Raw genomic sequence first — 24,734 nt, 5'->3', positions numbered from 1 at the left:
ACAAATCCCCCGTCCACCTTCTGCTCCCCGCCTTGGGGCCCCCTGGCAACACCCCGCTCCGAAATATCCTGGCAGTGAGCATCTGAGCTGCGGGCCTAAAATAGGGCCCACTGGGGCAACACTTGTTCTCACGGCCCCTGCCGGCTAAATATACAGTCTCGTGCTGGCCCCAGCCTCTGGGTGACCCTGCCCAGGGCTTGCATTTGTAGAGCATGCCTCTCGCGGGGTCCTACTGACCTCGGGTGAAGGGGGAGGCAGCCCTGCGGCCCCTGGGGCTCCCACCCACCAAGCAGCCTGTGGAGATGAGCCCAGGCTGAGGCCTCCGGCCCTGGAGAGCCCGCCCCTCTACCCCCCACCCATCTGGGGTGAGCTGACAGGCTGCTTCCGTCCAGGCCTAAGGCTGATGGCTCAGGGGTGCTCAGGCCAGCAGAGAGGATGTGGGGAAGGTTCTAGAGAATTGCAGATAGCAGAGTGATCTCCTGATGTCAGGGGGCCACTGGGCAGTGGGGAGCAAAGAAGGGAGGGAGGTGTCACATGTTCAGCTGTCTATGTCGCTGCTGGAACTCTTTGGCCCGTGGTTGCATCGGTCTGTTCAGGTCCCACGAGGCCTGGACTCTCTCACGTTGCGCCAACCCAGAGGCCGTGGGACCTCTGTCCTGAGAAGAGAGGAGGGTGGTGCCTTGTCCCACACGCAGTAATGACGGCCACCTGGTGGCCTGTGAGGTCCTGGGTGGTGGAGAAGGGTCTGGAAATCGGTCCACTTGCCCAGGTGAGCGGCGAGGGGATGGATGGATGGGTGCATGCGGGGAGCAGAGGCACGAGGCCTGAGTGGCTCCCTGTCCCCGCCACCAGTCCGCCTCACCCTCAGGGTGTCCCCTCCCTGGGTTGATACCGTGGGCGGAGGGTCAGTCGTTAGGTCAGAGGGTGGTCCCCCAGGGGCCTCTCGTGGCCACGTGCTCCTGGCCGGCTCCCTGGAGTTGGGAGCCTGGTGGCTTCATGCCTGGGGCCACCGGGGCCCCACATCAGACCAGGATCGGTGGGCCAGCGGTACCCTGCCGTCCAGCTGCATCCAGGCGTGCAGGGGGGCCCCATGGGCGTCTGTACAGTCCGTGTTTTCTCACCACTGGGATCTCAGTCCTGCTTCTGAGCATCGTCAGGTTTTGCTTCCGGAAGGAATGTCGACTTCAACTTGCTAAGAGGGCCTTCCGTCAAAGGCGGTGGTAGGTCCTAGGCAGCTGTGACTCCTCTGTGGCCGGGGGGTCAGAGCAGACATTCGGTGAGTGGCCCGAGAATGGGTGTCTCGTGGGGGCTGTGGGCCCCCCCCACACCAGCCTGAGGCGACTGGGTGGCGTTCAGGGCCAGATCCCTGGCATCCTCCCTGGCGCCTGGCCCCTGTGGGTCAGACCGCGTCCCTCTCACGGTTGCTGTGGGCGTGTGCACACTGCCAACTGTGGCTGGGACTGATGGGTGTGGGGGGACAGGGGCCCCGCGTAGGGTGTTGGCGAAGAGATTGGAGCAGACGCACCAGAAGTCACCTGGTCCTCGTGCCCTGGGGTAGACTCAGATGCCGGACAGGAGGCTCTCAGGGAAGCCCACCCCCACACCCCGCCTCTCAGTTCCTGACGCGCTGCCTCCCCCCATCTCTGCCTTGGCCCCGGGTCCTCTCCCAGGACCACCCCCAGGAAGGTGGCGTCCCCTGTACCAGCCGCAGTACCCTCCCCTGCCTGCTTCCAGGCCCACCCGCGGACCCCTGCCAGAGCAGGCGGCCCCCAGCTCGGGGCCAGGCGTCTGGAACTCTGGAGCGAGGCCCTAAGTTCTGCCGTCGGAGGATTGTCCTCCGCCACGGAGCTCCCTCTGTCCCAGAGCTGTGCCCCTTTCCAGGCCGGGCCCCCGCAGGTCCGGCCGGGAGCGGGGGGGGGGGGGGGGGGGCAGGAAGCCTCAGTGCAGGGGAGCCCCAGGCTGTGCGTGAGTGTGGGAGTCTTTGCCCCGTGCCCACCCAGGCCTCCTCCCGGGCAGAGAGCCGGGCGGTCAGGAGGGTGGTGGTTCCCAGCGCCGTGCCCTCCACCAATGGGCACCCGGTGCCCCAGGCACCTCCCAGGGGGGCAGCTGGAGGAGCCCAGCTGTGGGGCCATGCGCTCCCCTGCCCCTCTTCTTGGGGGCTGAAGGGAGGCCGGGGCAGGGTGGCTTGACTCCAGTGTGTGCGGGGAGGGGGGTGTCCCCAGGACCCCAGGTGAGTGAGCTGTGCCCCATCGAGCCCCCTCCCCCCTGCCTTGGAGATCTTGCAGAATTATGTTAGGAAGTTCGGGGCTCCAGGCAGCGGCCGGGGTGTTTCCTGCACGTTTGAAATACGGCCTGCCGGCTGGTGGGAACAAGGGATGTTTTAATTCCTAATTTAGACTGTTTATCTGCAGAACTCTGGAGGGCGGGCGGGAAGAGACGGTGCCCCCCCCACCTCCGAGGGCGCCTCCCGCCTCCAACGCACTGCAGCTGCCTGGTGGGCATGGGGAGGGGGGCCCTCGCCTCTGGACCGAGCGCCCCCAGCCAGCCCTCCGCCCCCCACATATCTCTGTGTGGACAGCCAGGCACCACCTGCTCCCTCAAGAGGGGTGGACACCTCCCCACGCCCTCCGGCCCTTTGGGGTCTGCGGCCTGGCCCCCCAGGAGCAGGGCTGCAAGGGGCGGGCCCGTGGGACGTGGGAGCTTTGAGGAATCTGGCAGCCTGGCCGACTCTGCTGTGGTCTCTGGTCTTGTCTGGAGTTTTACCGTAAAAGAGAGACACGGGGAGGGAGGGGGCGGGGACCAGGTCATTAAAAGCGTCTAAACCGCTCCCCTGAGCAGAGTTCTCTCCAAGTCACCAATGCTGCCCCAGGATCACTGTTGTCTCTCCGACTTTAATTAGGAAATACATTTTTCTCCCGGCGCTCAACAATCTGCTTGAGGCCCCGGCTGGCTTCCTGGTTGCCATGCCAACCGGGTTTGCACCCCTTCTGGTGTCCCCTGCCAGCACATGCTCTGCAGAGGGTTCTTGGCGGGGCTGCGGCAGTGAGAGGGCCCTGGGGCCTCGGGGGCGGGGGCGGGGGTGAGCCGGAGGGGGGGGGGTGGTGGACACCTTGCTGTCCTGTTTCCTGTGTGGGCGTGCCCAGCCACTGCTGTGTCCTGGCCTTGGGGCATCCCTGTGGTAACAGCGGGAGGGCACTGGACTGAGGGGGTCCCTCACAGCCACCGGGGGTAGGGGGAGTTGCCCTGGTTCTTGTAGCTCCTGACCACCAAGCCCTGCGGCCACCAGGCTGTGCTCTGATTGGGGAAGGAAGGAGCTGCCTCGGTCCCTCGGTGCAGCCCCACCCAGGCAACTCGTGAGGCCCTGCTGGCCAGGTCCCCAGGTCCAGCTCAACCCCCACCCCCTTCCCAAATCCTCCCCAGCCTCCATCACCCCTACCCAGTGCAGAGGCCTCAGCCCGGCTCTGGCCACCCCATCCTGGTCTCACCCCAGATGGTCCAGAGCCCTCCACCCACACTGGTGCCTGCCCACCCGGTCTCCCGTGGTGTGCTCTGGGGCCCCGTGTCACCCAGCAGCCTCTTCGTCACGGATGCCTCCTGGACAGCTCCCCACTTCTTGTGGGTGGAGGCCCTGGAGGTTTGGGGGGCACCGGTTTCCTAGGGGGGGCGCCCGGGGTGGGGGGCGAAGGCCAGGCCAAAACCAGGATCGGCCCTGGCCAGCCTGAAGCTTTCCAGACCCCACGACGGCCCTTCCCTCAGCCCTCCCGCTGACCTCGGTCCAGCCTCCCTGGTACCTCCACTCCACGTGGAGCCTGCAGCCCTACTGCAAAGCCTCACGCTGCCGAACCTCAGCCCTGTGGAAGCTTCCAGAAATGTGCCAGTGGGGTAGGGGGTGTCAGAGCCTCCTCCAAACGTGCCTTCCGTGTCCGAGTGCAAAGAACGGCCCTTGCGTTTCCTCCGGAGCTCGGCATCCCCAGGTTCCGGCTGGTCCCCGCCCTCTGGGCCCCCCTCCCACCCACAGGGCTGTGCCCATCTCCCCCGGGCAGCACGCCATGCGCCTGGCGGCGGGAACCCGGAGACGTGGGCACAGCAGGCGACCACATGCCCGCGCTCCTCAGAGCTCGGGGATTCCCTAATTACGGGATTTATTATGAAAGCACCAGCTTCCTCTGTGCTGGCTTCCTACAGCCACGGAGATACAGTGCGGCCCTCTGCCGGCAGACAGCCCTCGAGGCGGGGGTGGGGGCGGGCTGTGGGGCTCCTGCCCGGGAAGGGTCGCCTCGGGGCCCAGCACAGCCAGGGCCTGCCACGGGAAGGGTGGGACCCGTTCCCACCTGAACCCTCAGGCCCAGGCCTGTGGTGCCTGCTCAACCTTGGGCAGGTCTTGGCGGGACGGGGCCACCCTTCCTTGGGGGCGTGGGGACCCCTTCGTGTGGCAACGCGTTCTTTCGTGTAGCTTCTGTCCCTGTGGACGTCGGAGGCATGTGGTGGCGTGGTCGCCCCTGGAGGCCACTCGGAACTCACACTGTGGAGGGGCCGGCCACCGTCAGGGGGAGGGTCCCTGAGAGACCAGGGGTTCAGGACCTGGGGGCAGCACGACCAGTGGGACCCAGCAGGCAGTGGGGCTGGGCCCGAGCCCCCAGCTGGGCGCTGGGAGATGTCCTCTGGCGCGTGGGAGCCCTTGGCTCGAGGTGACTCAGGCCCAGATACTGCGGAGCGTGGTAGCTGGCGACAGCGGAGCCACCCTCCGGAGCGGGAGGTCCCAAACCGCGGGGTCTGCGGATGGACCGGCCCGGGAGCCTCTGTGCTGCGCGTGGTCTCCTTATTCGCTTTCCTCGGATTCAGAAGCGACAGATCTGAAAGTCCTCGCGTGGGAATCTGTGTAGAACGGTAAAAACCCGTTACGTGTTAACATAGCGTTTCTTTTGTGACAGCACAGAGCTTTAGCGGGAAGAGAGCTTTGCACCGTTTGGTGAGTCTCGACTGCCCGCTTCCAGGGAGGAGTCCGGGCTCCTTCCTGCTGCTGTGGGGTTCGGTCAGGAGCCCTGCTCCCCCGGGGGATGGGGGTGGGGGTGATCAGGACCCCCACCCGCCTGGAACAGTGGTGGTCCCCTTCCCAGATGCCGCCTCCTGGGATGGACGTAATGCCTGGGTTCCCGGGCGTCCTTGAGAACGTGGACGGCGTTCCCAGGGGCCTGACCACCGCCCGGACCAGGGGCAGGCTCGTCTGTTCATCCCAGCAGCGGGCTGTTGGGCCCATGAGTCTGGGTGGGTCGCTCCGGGCCCTGCAGCCACCGGCAGGCCCCCACTCCCGGGGCCCACCCTTGATTTCTCCACCATCTGTCTCCTGGAGGGGGGTGGGGGGCAGGTGCCATCATGCAGATACTGCCACTGGCCGCCCGAGTCCCCAGGCAGGCTGACCTCGGGGTGGGAGGAGCTCGGCCAGGCCTCAGAGGGGGAGGGGTGGGGCCCCGCGCTCTGGAAGGGATGACCCGGTTCCTCCCGGGCTGCTGGGGTCCAGCCTTGCTTGCGGCCCCCACCCAGCGGGTCGGCCACCGCCTCCCGGCAAGGGGCAGCAGCAGCCAACGGGGAGGGGAGAGGCGCCCCGTTGTTGGTTTAAAAGAAACGGCTCAGATGATTCACAGAAGCCTTCCCCTTCCTGCTGGTTTCCAGGAACTCTGCTCCGACATAATGGATCGAGTTATTAGGGGGTCAGCTCTGACTCGGGCGGCTGGAGGGGAGCCAGGCTGGGCCGAGTGGCACGCAGCTCGGCCGCGAGACTCCCCAGGGCCGGCCTGCGGCTGGGGCAGGTGGGCAGGCCCAGCTGGGCCGTCTGCTGCGTGGGGGGGGGGGGGGGGGGAGGCGGGGGCGCGGGGCCCCGGGGGCGCCCGCGTCCTGGGGGGCGGGGCGGGGCGCCCCGGCCCCCCCCGGCGGGGCCACGGGGCACCGGGGACGCGTGCGCCTCCTGGAAGGTGAGGCCCTACTGTGTGCAGAAGCCTGCGTCCACAGCCCCGGCTGAGGTGGGGTCCGCTGAATGAGAGCCTGCCGTGTCTGCAGATGTGAGCCCAAGCCGCACGTGACTAGAGCCTGCTGAGGGTGCGATTTCCTACTGTGCGTGCAGAGGTGTCCTGAGATTGTTCCTCCGTGAGGCGTGAGCACCATGTGCCCTGAGGAGGCCCCGGAGGACCCCTCCCCCCCAGTGGGCCTGTGCCCACCGCATTTACTACTCCTCCTGGCCCTCGTCTCCTCCCGCGTCCAGGACCCGGAGCAGTCCCTAACACACAGTAGGTGCTCAGTGAGGCAGAGAGGAGGCCTCTCCTTCCTGGAGGATGGGCCCTCGCTTTGGGTTTTGAGGGACGTATAGGAGCGTTCCCGAGGCGGAAAGCCGATGGTGCGCTGCAGGTGGGGGGCCCGTCAGGACTAGACCCAGGCGGTCACATCAGCCAGGCGGGCCCCGCTGACACGCACCTGTGTCAGCAGCGTCTGGGCCCCCGTCTCCCACCAGCTCCCCCGCCATCACCACCCCTGGCCACCTGGGCTCTGCCCCCGGGTCCTTGTCCGCAGCTGGCCCGGGGCTGCCGTGCCTCGGGGACATCCTGGTGTCCTTCTAAGGGGGTGGTGCCCCTGTGGCCGGGCCCCTGGCCCCCCGAGCCTCCTCTCCAGTCACGTGGGTGCGTCTCGTTCAGCAGTCTCCGCGTGCGGTGTCCTTGACTTCCTGCAGGTCGGCCGGCTTAACGGCACAGTGGGGCTCTCGACTTAAAGAATTTCAGCCCTTGAAGCATCAACGCCGTGCTGTTTGAAATATTTGTGCCGCCGCCGCCCTGGCTGTTGGCATCCCGTGTGCCGCTGCCCGGCACTCTCATTGCTGCCTGACTGGGAGCTGGCATCACCCGTGGGAACGTGTCCCTCCCGTGTCGTGCCGAGGGCCGCCACTGACATTTCAGAATCACCCAGGCCTGGCCCGTGGGGCGATGGGGCACCTGTCCCCGCCTGCCTACCCTGGTGGCTTTTCGGAGCCCAACCCTGCGTGCAGCCCGCCTGGCGGGGGGCTTGGGTCTGGGGGGTCCTGTCCCTAGGGAGCTGCGGGCCAGCCATCTGTGCCCTCGGGCAGCTCAGGGAGCCTGCCTCTCTGTGCGTGACCTGGGCTGCTGGGTCTTCCTGTGGGAAGTGGTGACGAGCTTGGTCCCCGGTGGTCCTCCTTGGTCCCCGGGAGCTCTTTGTACCACACCCGTCGCGGCACAACCTGGCTGCTGTTGGGGCCCTTCCCCCACCCCTCGGGACAGACGGGGCCAGAGAGCTCAGAAACTGAACTGTCCCCACTGCCCCGTCTGTCTGGGCAGCAGGATCCCCAGTGCCACTCCCCAAGTCTCTTCACCCCAATTTCTGGAGCTTGGTGGGGCCGGGGCATCGGGGTCAGCTGCAGGGTGAGCCAGGACCGGCCAAGGGGACAGGGAAGTTCCCCCAGGTAAGTGACAGCGCCTGGGGACTTGGGTTTGTGCGCTCAGCGCTTCTGTAATGACTACCAGTGACCACCGATCGTGTGGCTCCAGCAGCAGAAGTTTGTCTGCGATCCGGGCGTGGCAGGCCTGCTCCTCCCGAGACCTCTCGGCGTGCAGTGGCTGACCCGTCCCCATGTCCTCTCGTGGCTGTCCCTGTGTTCGTGTCCGTCCTGAGCCGCTCTTGTAAAGACACCAGTCGGGTAGGATTAGGACCCACCCGCATGGCCCCATTTTACCTAAGTCGTCTCTTTAAAATGCCCTGTCTCCAAATGCAGGCACGTTCTGAGGCCCTAGGGATTAGGGCTGCAACATAGGAATTTGGAGGGGACACAGTTCAGCCCCTAGGAGGGCCGGGGGACGGGGCTGGGCAGGTCTAGCATGGGAGTGAATGGCCCATCGCTGGTGGCTGAGCAAGGAAGCTGGCTATGGCCTGGCACTGGGGACACTTTGCACCTTGACTCCAGGACAATTCAAATGAGCGCGTCCTGCCCTCCCCCCGGCCCAGGCTGGAACGTGACTTCTTACTTGAGATGAATGTCCGTGACCCTCAGCCGCGGTCAGAACCATGCTGTGCTCTGTCCATTCCTCCAAGCTCAAAGGGACGTCGGCCCTGGGCTTGGGGCGGGCTCTGTGAGGACGCCGGCGGTGACGGCAGTGTGGAAATGTCAGGACCAGGCGATGGGCCGGGGTCGGCAGGGGTCTCTGGAGGCATGGCGGATCTCTGGAGGCATGGAGGCAGCACCGGGTGCCGAGCTCAAGTTCAGCTGCTTTCACTTTGAAATCTGCATTCTGAGGTTCTGGGCCATCCTTTTTAAATGTCACCGCTATTAATAACGCGGTGGGAGGAGGGCCAGGGCTGAGGCCCGAGGCCCAGCACCCCAGCCTCCTTGGCCAGAGGGCCTCTGGGGTCCGGTGCCGGGCTGAGGGGCTGGGGGAGTGGCTCCCCGTGAGGAGTAAGGGGGGGCTGCCTGGGCCTTCCTGAGGGCTTGGGGCCCGCAGTCTTATGCTTGGCTCAGCAGCACATTTGGGAGGTCTGCTTGGGTGCAGGGGGCTCTCCAAGCTCTAGAAGAGGTGGCCCGGTTAAGACGGGCGACCCCACTGGGCCTTGACCTTATTGTCTGACCAGGAGCTTTCTTGTCCCTGGGTTCTGGGGTCCACCGTGAAACAAGGGGTCAGAGTCCATGGACTCCTGCCCCTTCGCCCAGGGTGAGCCTTTTCGGGGGGGTCCCTCTGGCTGCCCTACGGGAGGGTTCTGGATGGTTGGTGCCCTTGGGGGAGGAGCCAAGCTCGGGCTGCTTCCAGAGCAGGATTTGAACTCTGGGCCGGGCGCTGGGAAGACAGTCTGCCACCAGGTGTGTTCCTACCAAGGGCTACAGGGGCCCCTAGAGGTCTGTGTGGGGAGCACATGCTCGTGACTCTTCCCCCAGGAGCCCCGACCCCGGGTTCTCTCCAGGAGTCAGAGCGGAGGGCCCCGCCTGGGTCTCTGTCGTGGGCTGTGGCCAGTGGCCAGCCTGAGCCTCTGGCCCGCTCAGGGACGATTCCCACGGCGGGTGGTTGATCACCATGGGAGTCCGCGCCCTCGCGGGGTTCTCAGGACCACGGTCCTGGTTCCAGATCCAGCCCCCGAGCCTGGGGCTCGGCCCAAACATCCTCCTCTGGGCAGCCCCGGAGCCCCTGACGAGAAGGCAGGCCCCATCCAGTGGGACCGGTGCCGTGCGAGGGGTCCCGGCTTGACGGGGACGCCCGGTAGTGGTGGCGGAGGTATCACTGAGTGGGCGACTGGCTCAGGAGAGTGGGTGGCCCCCGCGGCTGTCCCCGCTTCAGCCCTCCTCCTGGTGGGCTACTTCCTAAACCTGCCAGGGACTTAAAAACCCCCGTGCCCTGCAGGCCCCCCAGCTGTCCTGTGCCTGGGGGCTCTTGGCTACCAGCACGTTGGGGAAGGTGACCTGTGGGCCCTTGGAGAGGGTGTGTCGTGTCTGTGGGTGGGGGCTGGACTTGGTCCCTGACCTCGGGTGGGAGGTCTGGGGGCCCTTCCCCTGTTCCAGCCCCCCCAGAAGGAGGCCTTGGCTGCCCAGCTGTTGGTGGGGGGGGGGGTGCCATGGGGGAGCCCCTTTTCCTTTTTTTTTAATGTTTTTTTATTTTGAGAGAGAGTGAGCCAGCGCATACACAAGCGGGAGAGGGACAGAGAGCGGGAGACAGAGACTCCCGAGCATGTTCCTTGCAGTCAGCGCAGAGCCTGACACGGGGCTCAATCCCACCAACCATGAGATGGTGACCAGAACCGACATCGAGTCAGATGCCCAACAGACTGAGCCCCCCAGGCGCCCCCTGCCCTTCCTTCTTAATGCCCAGTTGCCAGGCAACGCCTGGGGGGAGGCTGGGATTTTCAGGGAGGGGCCGGCTGGCGTGGGCAGGGTCGTGGGGACAGTCCTGCTGCGGGGGCCCCTTTGCCAGGCTCCCATGTGTGCAGAGATGTATACCTGCACGTGATGCGTGTTCCCACCGTGGTCACTGCATGTGTCGGGTGTTTGTGGGACCGTGAGGGGTTGGCCCTGCCCTCCGTGGGGCAGAGCTGAGGAAGCCAGACCCCACCCGCGGGCTCCCGGCCTCCGGGTCGGTCACTGCTGGGGTGTGGCCCGGGGCTCTTGCTGGAGGGAGCTGCCTTCAGCCCCTACACACCCTGGGGCCGTGGTCTCGGGCGGCCTGCCGGCTGGGGGTGGGGTAGGCGCGTTCCCCAGGCCGAGTTCCCAGGGAAGGAGCGTCCAGTCCCCCGGGGTCGCTAATTTGGGCCTCGGGCAGCTGCGCACTGGTGCCGAGGCAGTTATTTCTGGCCCGGAGAATTCCTGCCCAGAGCAGGCCCCGAAGCCCTGTCCCCACGGGCGGTCTGTCCTCCTCCCCGGGGGCCCTCCTGGCTCTGTGCCCCCCCCACCCACGCCTTTCCCTTCCAGGGTCGGGAGGGGGGGGGGTGTTATGCACAGCCCCCTGCAGGGGGCCCCAGCCTGCGCAGAGGAGCCTCGCTGGGAAGGAGGCTTCACGTGGCAAGGCCAGTCCACCCGCCTTCTGCATCCAGGACAAAGCCAGCCCGAAGGGATGGCCCGGTCCTAGGAGTGTTCAAGCCCTCAGCTGCTCCAGCAGGAATCGAGCCAGAGCTGTGACGTGGAGATCCATCAGGAGAGCTTGAGATACAGGAAAGGAACAGAGCTGGGGGCTAGCTCCCCTTTCAGACGGGAAAATGGCCTGGGAGGGGGGCTGTGGGCCTCCAACTCACTCTCACATGCCGCCACCAAGTGGCTGGCAGGGTCTCCATGAGGGTCCGTGGCCAGCACAGTCAGGCTTCCTGCGGGATGATAATTGGAAGTGGAGACGGGGTGCTTTTCCACTCAATTATGCCTTGAAAAAATCCGAAATCAAGCTCCTTATTAAGAGCTAAGCAGAGACATTAGCGCGCTTCCTAATTAGCATGGTCTTTAAAATTGTGCACAATTAGAGGGAGCTGTGGGCATGTGCTCGGGCTCCAGGATGTTTGTGTAAATGAGCGTTTCGCTTTGTGTGGGGTGGGGGCGCTCTTTCCTCCGGAGAAAAGCCAACCTCCAACCCCGCTCCTGGCAAGGTGAGCTCGGCTGTACGTGTCCGATCGTGTTAGCCTGCCCGCACATCTTCTGCTCCGATGCACGTGTGTGGGGCATGCATGGCACACAGGAATGGGTAGTCCACGCACCTGAGCGGACACACGCATGCCCAGACGCTGGTCTCCAGTGCTCAGCGCACAGGCACGCACGGGCACAGGCTAGGTCTCTTGCCAGGGTCTGGCTGCCCTGGGCCCTACTCGGCCGGGGTCCAGGGAGGGGGCTGCTTCTGCGGCAGATGGGGGTGGATGCCGCTAGGGCGAGGACAACATGGTGCCCAGATGAGCTCAGAAATCAGGCCGGCAGCAGGGGCGTCGGTGCCACGAACTGCTCAGAACAGAACCAGGCACTGGGCTCTGCTGGGCAGGACGTGGGCCTCAGCCCTGGATGCCCTGGGCTTCGCGGGGGCAGGCGTGCCCAGGGGTTAGGGAAGGGGGTTCATTGCTGGGTCAGAGCTGGCTTCCTGGGGAGTCCCAGAGCACGGCTCCGGAAGTGTCCAGGGCCGCCGGTACAGGGAGAAGCTCTCAGAACAGAGAAAGAATGTTCCAGTGGCCGGAGGTGTGCACGGGTGGGGTGATGAGCTCCTATCACGGGGTGGGTGGCCGGGGTGGGTGGCCGGCTCCGATGGGGAGGGGGCCTACATACAGCCTCTTGTCTTCCCAGGGGAGGTGATCTCCCGGGAACGGCCCGGCCCCCCTGAACTCCCCCCGCGTGACCCTGAGCCGCAGGCGCAGAGCAAACAGCTCCATGTTTGGCCAGCTCTTCTGGCTCCCCACCCCAGCCGGAGCCCAGTGAGCATGAGTCACACCGGCCCAGGGACGGGCGAGCGGATGGGGACGAGGACAGAGTGGGGAGGAGGGCTCCCTGCAGCCTGAGTCTGGCCGGAGGGGAAGCAGCAGGGGCCTGGGGCTCAGAGCAGAGGAACCATTGGGGAGAGGCCAGGGGACAGGCGGGCACAGAGGCTGGCAGGGCCCATGTCAGATTCGGGGGGCGGGTACCGCTGCCCCCCACAGTGGCTGTGGCAGATCCTGTCGCCAAGGTGCTGGGTGAGCCACGTCCAGGGAGTTCTTGATGGGCCGGCAGACCTGTGGTTCCCCAGGGCCCGTGTGGCTGGCTGGGGCAGGGGTCCTGTGTCCCCACGGGTTGCATGAATGGGAGTTGGCCACAGGGAACCAGGGCCCTTCCTGTGCAGCGTGGACGTGTGTGGTGGGGACAGGCCGAAAAGGCCACCGTGTCTCTGACTTGGAAATGGTCTGCCTGCAGGCGCACCTGGCCTGAGCCCCCAGGCCTTCCCCTCATCGTCCCCTTCTTCCCAGACGCTGACAATCTTCGGGACCCCACCCCCTTCCCCCACTTAAAATTCTGCGGTGGTGGCCTAAGGGGTGGGTGGGGAGGCTGGAGACCGGGGGCTGTTGGAGGGAGTGAGCTGGGGTGGGGGCCCTTCCCAGAGCCCCCTCCTTACTTTTTCAGCAGCCTGTTGTCATGGCAACAACCTCAGGCGGGAGAGAAACTTCCTTCATGGTGGGATCTAGAGTGGCTGCTTCTCCCTCCTCAGAGAGTCCCCCATGTGAGACTGGAGCACGGGGCCTGTGCCCCTGTGGGCGTCAGGGTTGGTGGCACAGAGGCCCTCCTCCAGGAGCCCCGTGGGCATCGTCCGTTCCCACAGCTGTTAGACGAGGTGCCCTGGCATGGTGGCAGGTGCCGGGTAGCTGGCTTTGTCCAGAGCATCAGGCACCACCCTCCCACCCCCCCCCCCCCCCCCCCCCCCCATCCTCCACGGGTCTCAGCCACACCGGCTTCATCGCTCACCACACCAGTCAGTCCTGGTGAGGGGTGCTGGGCCTGTGCTGCAGAGGTCTGAGCGGCTGAGCCCGAGCACTGCTGAGATGACCGAGATGTTCCCTGGGGGCCCAGCGTGTGCGAGCCCAGCCCGGACACACCCGCATTCCTGTTCAGTGCCACTGCCCCGAGGCCCCCTAATCTGCAGTTGAACATCCCACCCTGGGCTGGGCCCCGTCATGCCGGCTGAAGCCTTAATCAGTTGATTCATCGCTAGTTAATTAAGCAGGAGTGTTTATGGAATAATCGTCACCGGGGAACCAGGGAAGGTACCTCTGCCCGGGGTTTGGGTGGGGGTGTGCTCTCCCTTCAGGTGGTGCCTGACCCCCCAGGCTGGGGCAGAAGCGATAAGACTTTGGGGGACCCACTGACGACAAGGTGGATGCTGGCGGCAGGAACGTGGATGCCCACCACAGCGTGGTTCACACCATAGGGTGCAGGCGGGGCCCCCAAAGGTCTCCGCTCCACACCTGCTGAGCAAGGGGGCCTTCAGGGCTTCAGAGAAGGAGTCGGTCCCAGGAGACCAGGGTCCCCCAAGGGCAGGGGCCCTGCCAGAACCCCCGAGACCAGGGAGCAGACCCCTGCCTGCGGCTCCCGCCAGGCCTGAGTCCCCACAGGCTTTGGGCTTCATTAGCAGGCGCACAGGTTTGGACCTGCTGAGGCCCTGCGGTGTGGGGCTGGAGCCCTGGGCCCTGCCGGGACCAGGGGTGTCCAGGCCGGGTTTTTGAGGGTCAAGGGTGTCCCTGGGCTACAACAGCCCAGGGAGGATGGCAAGTGGCTTTGCCTTAGTACTCTACTTGGAGCTCCTGCTCTGCCTTTCAAGGGTCCCAGGGGCCCGGCTACCCTGGTCCGCTGTGAGTTCTGGGAGGCATCGTTGGATGCTGTCCCCACGGGCAGCTGGACCCACGATGGGAAGCCACCAGGAGGACCCTGGAGTGCTGGGGAGCCCATCTGCGCAGAGCTGGGGGGGTTGCTGTACCCTGCAGGGAGGGAGGCCGCGTGGCGGAGGAGCCGGGGCGGGGGGCGGGGTTCCCTCCATGCCCGCCCAGGTGCCGGTCCTGAGTCTCCGCCTGGATTTGAGGGACAGCAAGGACACGTTGGAGGCTCCAGCAAGATGGAGTGGTCAAAAAGAATCCCCAGTACTCTGTGTTTCAGCCACTGAGGTGAAACGCACACGTCCTGGAGAGTTCAGTGTGTTAACGGTGCGGTGCCACCTCCCGCTCTTCCTAGTTCCAGAACATTCCATCACCCCACAGGGAACCTGTCCCCACTAGCTCTCACTCTCTGCCCCCCTCCCCCAGCCCCTGGCAGCCACTAGTCCATGGTCTGTCCACATTTGCCTGCGGTGGACACAGGCAACCCAGGTCCTGGAACCAGGTCCCGCAACCCTCGTCCTCTTCCGTTGGCTTCTGTCCCCGAGCGCCCCACCTGTGCCATTCACCCACGTGGTAGCAGGTGTGGAGGTTCTGCTCCTCTTCTCGGCCAGAGGGATGTGTCACTGTACGGATGGGCCACACCTTGTTTATCCGCGCGTGAGTTAGTGGATGTTTGGGTTGTTTCTTCCCGTGGGCAGCCGTGAGCCCGTGCGTGTCTGTCAGAGGGCCCTCCTCTCTCTGGGGTGTGCCGAGCCGTGTGTGACCTGATGGTCTGAGGAACTGGGGTGCGCCTGGCTGGGAGCTGCGCCCGCATGGGGTCCGTGGTGCTGCCAGCAGCCATCTACGCTCCACGTGGAACTGGCCGTCTCCAGAGGGCCCTGATGCCAAGCTCAGCCCTTGTCCGTTTTGCCCGCCCCACCTGGAGGGCTGGAGATGGTGTCCACGAGTGGTGCAGAGGAATGGGGGCCGCGGGGAAGCGTCGGGGAAGCCCCGTCACGCGTGTGTCTCCAGTAAGAACACGCAAGATGCATAATCACACAGACTGAACCGGGGGGCCGAGAGGGCACGGGGTGGGGGTGGGTAGGGGGCAGCAAAAGTGGCCTCTCGACTCCTGCCAGCCCCGTCAGCCCGGCCTCGGCCTGGACCCTGTCTCACTCCCTCCCCGTGAGGGTTTCTGCCGGAACTTTCCCGCGTCTTCTCGTACACGTGCGTCAAGCCACGTCCTAGAGGAGCGAGCCTCCACGTGGTAGCTGTTTTCACGAACAGTGGTCTCTGTCTGCTCAGGATGTGTTTCTGCGCCAGTGCCGGCGGCCCCGCTGCAGCCTCGCACCCTGTCCGTGGACGCGGTCTGATGTTCAGGGGCCCCGCGTGGTACTTCCTGGCTCGCCCCGGGGCCCGCAGCCTCACTGGTTCCCAGGAACCGCCCGGCTCTTGGTGGGTGTGTGGGCGGAGCGCCCGGGAGGGGCTGGACTCGGGGAAGGCCACACCGTGACTGAGACGTGGGCTGGTTCTTGGGGTCTCCCGTGCTGCCCACGGGGCCCCAGGGCCTGGTCTGCGGCTGGCTCGGGCCTGCGTGGGGTGTTTCTTCCGGCCCCACAGCTGTTCTGTCTGCAGCCACCCACTCAGCCGTGTGGGGTACAGTAGACGTCTGCTGTCAGTGGCCCAGAATTGTTTTCCCTTGTAGGATGGGCTTTCTCCCCCATGAATAAACATACGCTCTTCTCCTGGAGCAAAATGGAAGAGCAAGCTTGAATGCTCAGGAGAATGAAGGCTGGGGGGCGGGGGCGGCAGGCCCTGTGTGCACAGCGGCACGGAAGGCCCCACACCACCTCCCCCAGGGCTGGGAAGGGCTTGCCCCCATCAGCGGTCCAACCGGAGTGGGGCCCTTGGCCCGGCATGTGGGACCTCCATCGGCCGCTGTGTGTCTGTGGTCTGTGGGGCAGGCGCGTGCACCTGTGGAGCCCCTGGACTGGCTGAGCTGACCCCTACACCCCATGTGCCCATGCAGGCCACTTGTCCACACTACCCAGGAAGACTGAAGGCCCATCGGGGTCCGAGGCTGGTGTCTGAGGGCCTCGCATGGGGGTCTGGGCTGAGCACTCCCCGTGTACGGGGGATCACAACGGCCCAAGGCCGCCTCTCGGCTGCGGGGGCAGCTGCTGTGGGTCCCAGACAGGCAGACGGGGGACCCGACCTGGCTGAGGCCATGGTGAGGAGGGGGCTCTGGCCCACCCCACCCTGGGCCCCCTGCTTCCTGCTGCTCCTGCCCCACCGCCCCCCCCCTCCCATCCCCTCCCCCCAGACACGAGGACATTCACGCCAAGCTGTCGTGGATTTGGTCTAATGGAGCTTAGCTGGCTGAGCAGATTGCTCTGGAGGGCGGTGGGCGGGGCTGGCCTGCACGGGGCTTTCTCATCTTCCGGAGACAGAGCTTTGCAGATCTATCCGCGTGATCTCCTGACAGCCCCTCAGGGAGCCCAGCCTGTGGGATCAGGGCCTGGTCCCCACATGCCCTGCGGAGGGGCCCCTCCAGCTGCTGTGTTCCCCGTTGGTGTGTGTCTCTCAGTGAGGGGTGTCCAGCCCCCTGTCCCTGTCCCTCTGGTGAACACCACATCCCCTCCCTCCTTGTGTGTGGGGCCGGCCAGGGGAGCTGAAGTGGCATTCTCAGGATGAGGGAGGGTAGGGGGGACATGGAGCCTGCTGGATGCTCCCACAGAAGGTAAGGAATCTGGGTGCTTCCCTCAGCCCCTGAAATATAGTTGCCACACTCCCATCGTATGGGGGTGGGGGAAGCCGAGGCTCAGAAAAGAGGAGGGGCAAGCAGTGGTATTGTCGGCGTCAGGCTCTCGTCCTCTGGCTCAGAGCTGGGCAGGGGGAGAAACGGCCCACCCCCTGGGTCTGGGGGCCTTGAGCCAGCTGGGTGGCCGTGGGGAGCTGCATGTTAACAATGAGGCTTTGGCTCGGGGGTCCAGGACCACCCTTTGGACCACACTGCCCCGTGCCGTGCAGGCGTCTGCAGGGAACTCCACCTGGTTCCAGGACCCTAGAAACCACGGTCACTGGGGAGGGGCCATGAGCCCCTTCTGGCTTCCAGCCCTGTTGGGGTCACCCCTGCTGGGGTCACCCCCCCTTCTGGGACATTCCCACCCAGTGCCCACGCCCGGGGACAGGAGGAGATGGGGCTCACAGGCCAGTGCCATCTTCGAAGCCTCTCTTGGTGTGCTTTTCTTAACCAGCTGGGAGTCTGAGAATGAGGAAGGGTGGCTTGATGGAGCGGTTCCCAGCAAAGCCTCAGACCCTCAGGCGAGCAGCATCCCCCCGGGCTGTCCAGCAAGTGGCCCAGCCCTGAGCAAGCCCCGGCAGGGCCGGTTTCAGCACCACGGACAGCGGCCACCACCTCCTCGCCACTGCGGCCTCGCGTTGGGGTGTCTGTGTGGGGTGCATTGGAGCCATGGTCGGAGAGGTCAGGAAGTTGGCACCGAGAGCCTCAGCACAGGATTGGGCCCCTCCTCCACACCCGCCAGGGCTGGGGGGCCAGCCGTGGCGTGGCTGCCAGAGGTGGTGCAGCCTTGGTTCAGCAAAGGCCTGAAGGGAAGCGGGGAGGTATGAAAGGCTGGCGTCAGGCCAGGCTGGGCAGAATATGCTGGAAGGGCTCTGAGTGCGGAGTGTGGGGCTCACAGCGTGGGCATGACGTCTAAGGGGTCTCCCGACAGACAGGATCCCTGCCCCCGCCGCTGGTGGGGTCTCCAGCCCTGAGGGAGGGCCTGGGACCAGGGCGCTCAAAGAGTGTAGGTCAGAGGGCTCACTGCTGGCCAGACAGAGCCTTGCTGGCTCTGGGATCCTGTGGGTGAGACCATCTCATTCAGCTTTGGACTCAAGCCCCCGGAGCCTCTGTGGCCAGGCCCTGGGCAGCACTGTGGGCCCCTCCCTATGCAGGAGTCGCTGCCTCCTCCTGCTTGCGCATCAGCTTGGCTTCCTTGGATCCATGGTGGAAATTGACTCTAATTTGCAGAAGTTGGTTCCAAACCTAAAGGATTTTTAATTAAAATCCAGAAAACCCATCTGTGTAATTAAGTCTCCAGAAGTCACTGGGCTCTGGATGGGTAGCTGGGTGGCACTGCCTGTCCTCAGCTACCCACTAAAGTGTGATGGGGGAGGAAGGTGGCCTTGCTGATGTGGGGGGCTGATTCAGCCCTGTGACCCCTGTCTCGGGGGAGCCTCCTGGCTATCCACAGGACCTGTGCTGCCTGTGAGGACCACACATGCTCCTGTGCACTTTCCTTTACACGGACCGAGGCAAAGTCTCGGGGCCCCGATGCAGGACCCTAGGATCTCTTCCCTCCCAGGTGTGTGTTTGGGGTTGTGGGGGAGAGAGGTAGAGGCTACAGAGGCTCTATCACTAGCATAGTAGCCCCACAAGGGCAAGCGATCTCAGTGATGGATGGAGAACTTTCTAGGTGCTGGAGCCATGCTGACCGGCGTGGTTATCCCAGTCACACGCGCGCGCGCGCACACACACACACACACACACACACCGATAGCGTCCCACTTCTTGGATGAACCTGTGTTCATGCTCTCCAGGATGGGTACCCAGACTCCTGCCTGAGGGGTCCTGAGCCCCAGGACATGCCTCATGGGTGGGGCAGGCGGGCCAAGGCCCATAGGAGCAGCACCGTCAGGAGGAACCTGAAGCGGATGGGCGGGCATGGCTTGCCAGCAGTTTGGGAAGAACAGGGGAGGTAGGACCCCAGCTCAGGGGCCCCCAGGAGAGCTGTCTTTTCAAGTTCCTGGGGGCCTGGTTTGTGTCTCCTCCTGGGGAGTGAGGGCCCTTCCTAGCTCCTGGCCTGAATAGTCTGCCTCCTGCCCACTGTTGAGGGTAGATGTCCTCCGCTTTGCCTGACACCAGCTCTGGGGTCTAGATCAGGTCCCCTGCAAGAAACCCCCAGGCCAGGAGATGCCTGTACCTACCCCTTCATTCCCTGCCTGGCCCTGTGCCCCAGGGTCCAGAACAGGGGCCACACCACAGCTTGGCGGGAGTGGCTGTGGCAGTGCTGATTAGGGGCTTGGGGGTAGCCGGTGGGTTTGTTCTGGGCCAGGTGTAGGGCCACCATGCACATTCATCACCTCATTGAGGACACCTTCCCTGGTTTGGATGTTCCTACAGGGGGGTCTCCAGGGGGATCTTGAGTGAGCACTGGCGCAAGCCTGGGAGAAGTCAGGCAGCAGGCTGGAGAAACAGGATTCCCTGGTGGGGGAGGCAGCCCAGCCTGGGAGAGCTTGGGGTGCTGGGACAGAGAGAGGGGGTTCCAGGTTCCAAAGAGGCAGACAGTCCCCACACCTGCACGGGTGGCTGCACACGCACATTGGGGGCCCCAGGCTCGTGTATGCTGCCTCCCTGCCAGGTGGGGGCGGGGCGTGCAGCTGCAAGACCCAGGGTCTACCTGGGTCAGGGAGGAGGGGTGGGGTGGGATGCACTCCCTCACGCCATCCCACTGTCGCCTGCCCAGAGCCACTTGCCGTGCCTGGTGGGGATGTGGGGCTTTGTCTCCCTGCAGGCCGGTCTGCTGAGCCATTCTGTGTCACTGACCACAGCTCTGCCTTCATGACACACACACAGACACACACACACACACACACACACACACACACACACACACACACACATCCTATCCACACGTGAGCTCTCCACAGAGCTATTACCGCAGCAATGGAGGGACAGAGGGGTCGGGAGGCCAGCAGAGTGGTGCCTGGGTGGTGGAGAGGACCAGCGCCCATGTGCAGCCTCAGCACGCCGTGACAGCATGGGACCCAATCTGTGCAGGGGGTCCCCAAGATCCCCAGATGGATCCAGGCTTATGCACAGTGGGTACACCCTGGGTATTTGGTGCTGCCGTTAGCCCAGCTGTCTGAACCCCCCAGGGTGTCAGCCTGTCCTCCCCGGACAACCCATCATGGGGCTTGGGGGCCAGGGTGCCGCCTTAGCAGGAAGCTGACTTCTGTTTTTCTGCAGCCAGACCACAGAAGAAACACTTGTTACTGCTGAACCCATTAACTGTAATTACGGCGCTCTCGGCGGGAACATAATTACCCTGGTGGCCTGGCACCGCGCCGGACTGTGCCCTGCTGGCCCTGACCCACTCTTGCCCCTGCACTGTGCCCTGCTGGCTCTGCCCCTGCCCAGGAGGCTGGGGGAGACGAGGGCACGGGCTGCTTCCAGCCCCTGCAGAGGAGTCTCCTTCATGCCCCGTGTTTCTGACCCCATTCACCTCCCCAGGCCTTATCCCCACCGTGCCCCAGGTTCTGGTCACCTAGGCCATTGCTCTTCTCCCTTTGTTCTCTGGCTTAGGCAGCCCCACAGAAAGCCCACCTCAGAGGTGGGTCCAGGGATTCGTGCGGTGGGGATGACATGGGGGGGGGGGCGGGGAGGCGGTGCACAGAGTACCGCCAAGCCCTCTCGGCCACGAGGACTGCGTGCGTGCGTCCACAGGGTTTGTGTGGAGCCCCCGTCCCCCGTGCTGCCTGGCTGTCTCCCCATGCCTCACATGCTCCCTGAGTTCCTGGGGATCCAGCTGGGCTGGGTGTAGGGATGCACCCCTTCGCAGAGACAGCTACGGTGGGCCAGGCCACTGTGCAGCCTGCGTGGGGCCCCAGCGCCACCTGGTGGCTGCTCTGGGAATGCCCGGGAGTTCTCGCGGGTCTGAGTGGCGGAGGTGCAGAGTACCTGGGGGTGGCTGCTGACCCAGCTCCCGAGGCCCCCACGCCACCTGGACGCACTCCTGCCAGCAGGACACTCTTGGAGGTGGCCGGTCGCTGCAGGCCGCTTGGGGTGGCCTCCCTGGCCCCCATCCATCCAGGCGCACAGGAGGGCTGTGGGTCCTCCATGCGCAGTCCCTGAGCTGAGCTAAAGCCTGTGTCCGTCATCCCAGCTGCTGTGGTCAGGGCACCCCGCGCCTGCTGGCATCACGTGGGGGTTAGCGTGGAGTCCCCCTCAAGGTTCGTGTGCGTCTGCAGCATGTGTTGGTGTCCCGGCTGGGCACCGAGTGTGTGGCCTCACTCTGGAACACCCGAGCTGGTGGGGGGAGAGCCTGGCAGAGGGGCCGCAGCCGTCATCCACAGCGCGGGGGTGGCAGCAGTGGCCCACGCGGGAATGCAGCGGTCACTGCGCACGGTGGCCAGCACCAGGGCTCTGCCCCTTGAGGCCCGGCCAACGGGGTGGGCGCGGGGGCTGTTGAGGGTTCAGCCCGTGACGTGCCTGTAGGCACCGTGGCGGCCGTAGGGGTGCAGCCGCCCCCTGCCCTGCTGCCCCGCGGCCGTCTCAGCCTCCAGCGTCCACCCTTAACTCGACCGCCTGCCGCACGTGGTTCGAGCACGTCAGCATGCTGGTCATCATGCTCAACTGCGTGACCCTGGGAATGTTCCGGCCCTGCGAGGACGTCGAGTGCCGGTCGGAGCGCTGCAGCATCCTGGAGGTGGGCCCGTGGTGGGCATCCCCGGGTGCGGGCGTGCGGGGGCAGCCCCTGGGTGCGGGGGTGCAGGCCCCGCCTCCCAGGCCGCGCCTTTCAGGCCCCGCCTCCCACCAGGCCTTCGACGACTTCATCTTCGCCTTCTTTGCCGTGGAGATGATCATCAAGATGGTCGCCCTGGGGCTGTTCGGGCAGAAGTGCTACCTGGGCGACACGTGGAACAGGCTGGATTTCTTCATCGTCATGGCGGGGTACGGACCCCCTGGACCCCCAAAGCTAGGGCTGCCCCGCGGTGGCGCCGGTGCCTGACCGAGCCTGGCTGGGAGCCCCTGGGGCCCTCCAGGAAGGGGGATGGGTGGTGCCCTCTGCAGGGGCCCCCCCCCCCGGCAAAGCCTAATCTGGGAGGAGGCTGAGGGTGGGGAGCCTCTGCCAGGGAGCGGGATGCGGGTCCTGGGGCTCCCTGTGCTGGCAGTGGGGGTGGCAGGACAGGCAGATGGGGTGAGCGGTAAGGGGCCCCAGTGGTGACCCAGGGAGGCTCGGCGTACAGCTCGGGGACCAGGCCCCCAACGTGTGGTCACCTGCCTGGGGCCTCCTGGCCCTGGAGAAGGGCTGTGCTCACCTCTGCCCCCGGGGCTGTGGGCACCCCCTGAGCCTCTGTGTCCCGCTGCCCCTCCACCAGCATGATGGAGTACTCCCTGGACGGACACAACGTGAGCCTCTCCGCCATCCGGACGGTGCGTGTGTTGCGGCCCCTCCGCGCCATCAACCGTGTGCCCAGTAAGTGACCCCTTTGTGGGACAGGACTGGGTGTCCTACCGGCCTTACTGACAGCTCTCAAGGGTCCCCTAGGGCACACCGCCTGCTTCTGGACTCTCTGGCCCCAGCACAGACCCTCGTCCTGGGGGAGGAGGGCCCTGGAGGATTTGCCCCTTTTGGGGAGGACAGAGCCATCCTGGACCATGTTGCGGTGTGACAGGCAGGCAGTGTGGGGTCCTGGCTCCCCACAGTGCGGCGGGGTGACCGGATGCTCTGGGCCTCGGGCTTCTCATCTGCACGACATTTGGGTCACACTGGGGGCTGTGCAGGCCCTGGTGGCTTCGTCATCTGGCGCGTGCCACTGACTCTCAGGTCCTGTCTCCGCCAGAGGCGTCTGGTGCTTCAGGGCAGCGTAGAGAAGCTTCCGGGAAGTCACGTGGGTGCTTGTTTGGAAAGCGGCCCGCCCTTACACGGGTCATCTGCCCATGCGGGGGAATGGTTTGAGTCTTTTCCGGTGTCGCGTGTGAATTCAGCCGTTCCTCTCCCTGGGCAGGAGGGCAGTCAGTGCCCACAGTACCACGTAAGGCGTGTGCGTACGTGTGTGTGCACAGGTCTGCGCGTACCGTGTGCACACAGCCTCTCCAGTGGGGAGGCCTGAGTCCTGGCAGCTTCGGCACCCAGGCCTGTCCCCCCGCCCCCCGGGGGGGGCGCCCCCCCCCCCCCCGCCAGGGACCAGTACCCCCCCTGCCACGGGCCCGTCAGCTCCACCAGAGGGCAGGTGTCACGGAGTTGTGCTGTGCTGGGGGACACCTGGGTCTTTTTCCCGCCTGCCCAGTTGGCTCTGTCCTCAGGGGTCAGGTGGGGCTCAGGTGCTGTGTGAGCCTGGGAAAGGTACTGACCTCCCTGAGCCTCGGTTTTCCCCGCTGTAACAGCAGGACACTAGTGGTACCCGCCCCCCCCCAGGTGGATGTGAGCGTGAGGGGAGCTGGTGTGCATGGCTCTCAGCTCGGTGCCTGGCACCCACCATGCAGTCTGCTCACCTGGGCCCACCTTTGAGAGCAGGGAAGCCACAACACGGCCCATTTCTGCAGAACTCGCTTTTCAGGCTAAATGTCTACAGTGTCCAGAACTGTCCCCAGCAGCCTGGCCTCCCTCTGGGGACATTTCCCTGTCCCAAACTGCGCACCTCCCCTAGGCAGAGTTGCATCTCACTGGCTTCCTGGGGTCCACTCTGATCCCTGGATCACATCTGTGCCCTTTGAGCCAGTTCATGTCTGGCTGCGTGTCCCTTACAAATCTTCCTCCCCTTTGGGGCGCCTGGGTGGCTCAGTCGGTTGAGTGGCCGACTTCGGTACAGGTCATGATTGTGCGGTCCGCGAGTTCGAGCCCCGCGTTGGGGTCTGTGCTGGTGGCTCGGAGTGTGGAGCCTGCTTCAGGTTCTGTGTCTCCTTCTCTCTCTGCCCCTCCCCTGCTTGTGCTCTCTGTCTTTGAAAAGTAAATAAATGTAAAAAAAAAAAAAAAAAAAATTAAAAAAATCTTTCTCCCCGCCACTTCTGAAACTTCCATGCCATTCCTGGCTATGGTTCACCCCCTGTGACCCCAGGTGCCCGTTCTGCCATTTGCCACTTCACAGGTGCTGCTCTGAGGCCTCGGCACCTGCCCCCACCCCTGACTGAGGGTGCTGTTTGCTGCCTGAGCCTTGGCCCTTGTTTGTCTTACCCTTGTTCAGGTCTGGGAGGGGACAGGTGCAGGTGAGTAGAGGGCACACAGGGCTTGGGTGACTGGATTAATTAACTTACCCTCTCACAGCCCCCAGCACCCAGGCAACAAGGGCTTCAAAACTCTCTCTGGAAAAACCACCACGTGCCCTGGGTGTCTGTGCGGCCCCCCCACCTCCCTCCAGTGCAGGGCCCACTTCTGCATGGTTCCCGCAGAGCACGGAAAGAAATGCTCCCAGCCCTGTCCCCGTTGCAAGACCCCAGGCTCCTGAGGGCTGGAAGCAGCCCAAAGCCTGAGCTGCTGGGGGTCCCTGGGGCTCTGGCAGTCATTCAGGAGGAGTGGGGGGAACCCATCAGCCTCGAGACCTAGGCCCACAGCCCTGCTGTCCTTTATGTAGGTCTGATCTACAGGGGTCCTTGTGTCTCGCCCGCTGAATGTGTAGGGACACAGTGCAGGTTCCCCCCACCCCGAGTCGCTGATACCCATGTATGAACAGCTGGAGGGTGCAGGGCCCACAGGAGGGGTGGGGGCCTAGAGGAACCCCAGGAGAGCACCGCCCTGCTGACTTGTTTCTTTGCCACCTGCAGGCATGCGGATCCTGGTCACGCTGCTGCTGGACACACTGCCCATGCTCGGGAACGTCCTTCTGCTCTGTTTCTTTGTCTTCTTCATCTTCGGCATCGTGGGTGTACAGCTCTGGGCTGGTCTGCTTCGCAACCGCTGCTTCCTGGACAGCACCTTTGCCAGGTGGGTGGCCCTAAGGGCTCTTGTGGGTTGTGCACCCCCAGCAGGCTCCTCCCCTTCCAGCCCAGCCCCAAGTGTTCCGTCCCCAGCAGGCTCCTCCCCTTCCAGCGCAGCCCCAGATGCTCCGCCCCTAGCAGGCTCCTCCCCCGCCTGCCTGGCACCTGATGCGCCATCCCCAGGATGCTCCTCCCCCAGCCCAGGACAATGCCCCGCCCC

The 24,734-nt window shown here is 65.0% G+C and overlaps 1 protein-coding gene and 1 long non-coding RNA gene across 2 annotated transcripts in view; both read left to right on the top strand.

The window, feature by feature from the left end:
• Positions 1-24,734, top strand: part of CACNA1H (calcium voltage-gated channel subunit alpha1 H) — a 68,049-nt gene that overhangs the window by 20,571 nt on the left and 22,744 nt on the right. The window contains exons 4-7 of the mRNA XM_040458691.1: positions 21,194-21,305; positions 21,417-21,550; positions 21,979-22,076; positions 24,362-24,521. Of these exons, the coding sequence (XP_040314625.1) occupies positions 21,194-21,305; positions 21,417-21,550; positions 21,979-22,076; positions 24,362-24,521 (504 nt within the window). The remainder of the gene's footprint in view (positions 1-21,193; positions 21,306-21,416; positions 21,551-21,978; positions 22,077-24,361; positions 24,522-24,734) is intronic.
• Positions 12,892-18,280, top strand: LOC121019740 (uncharacterized). Its single transcript, XR_005785753.1, has 2 exons — positions 12,892-16,555; positions 17,073-18,280. It is a non-coding gene; the product is annotated as an uncharacterized LOC121019740 (long non-coding RNA).

The sequence above is a fragment of the Herpailurus yagouaroundi genome, unplaced genomic scaffold, assembly GCF_014898765.1.
Source record: "Herpailurus yagouaroundi ecotype Mexico unplaced genomic scaffold, PumYag 222, whole genome shotgun sequence".
NCBI lineage: Eukaryota > Metazoa > Chordata > Mammalia > Carnivora > Felidae > Herpailurus > Herpailurus yagouaroundi.
The sequence above is the reverse complement of the archived record's forward strand: the minus strand, read 5'-3'. Positions and strand labels throughout refer to the sequence as shown.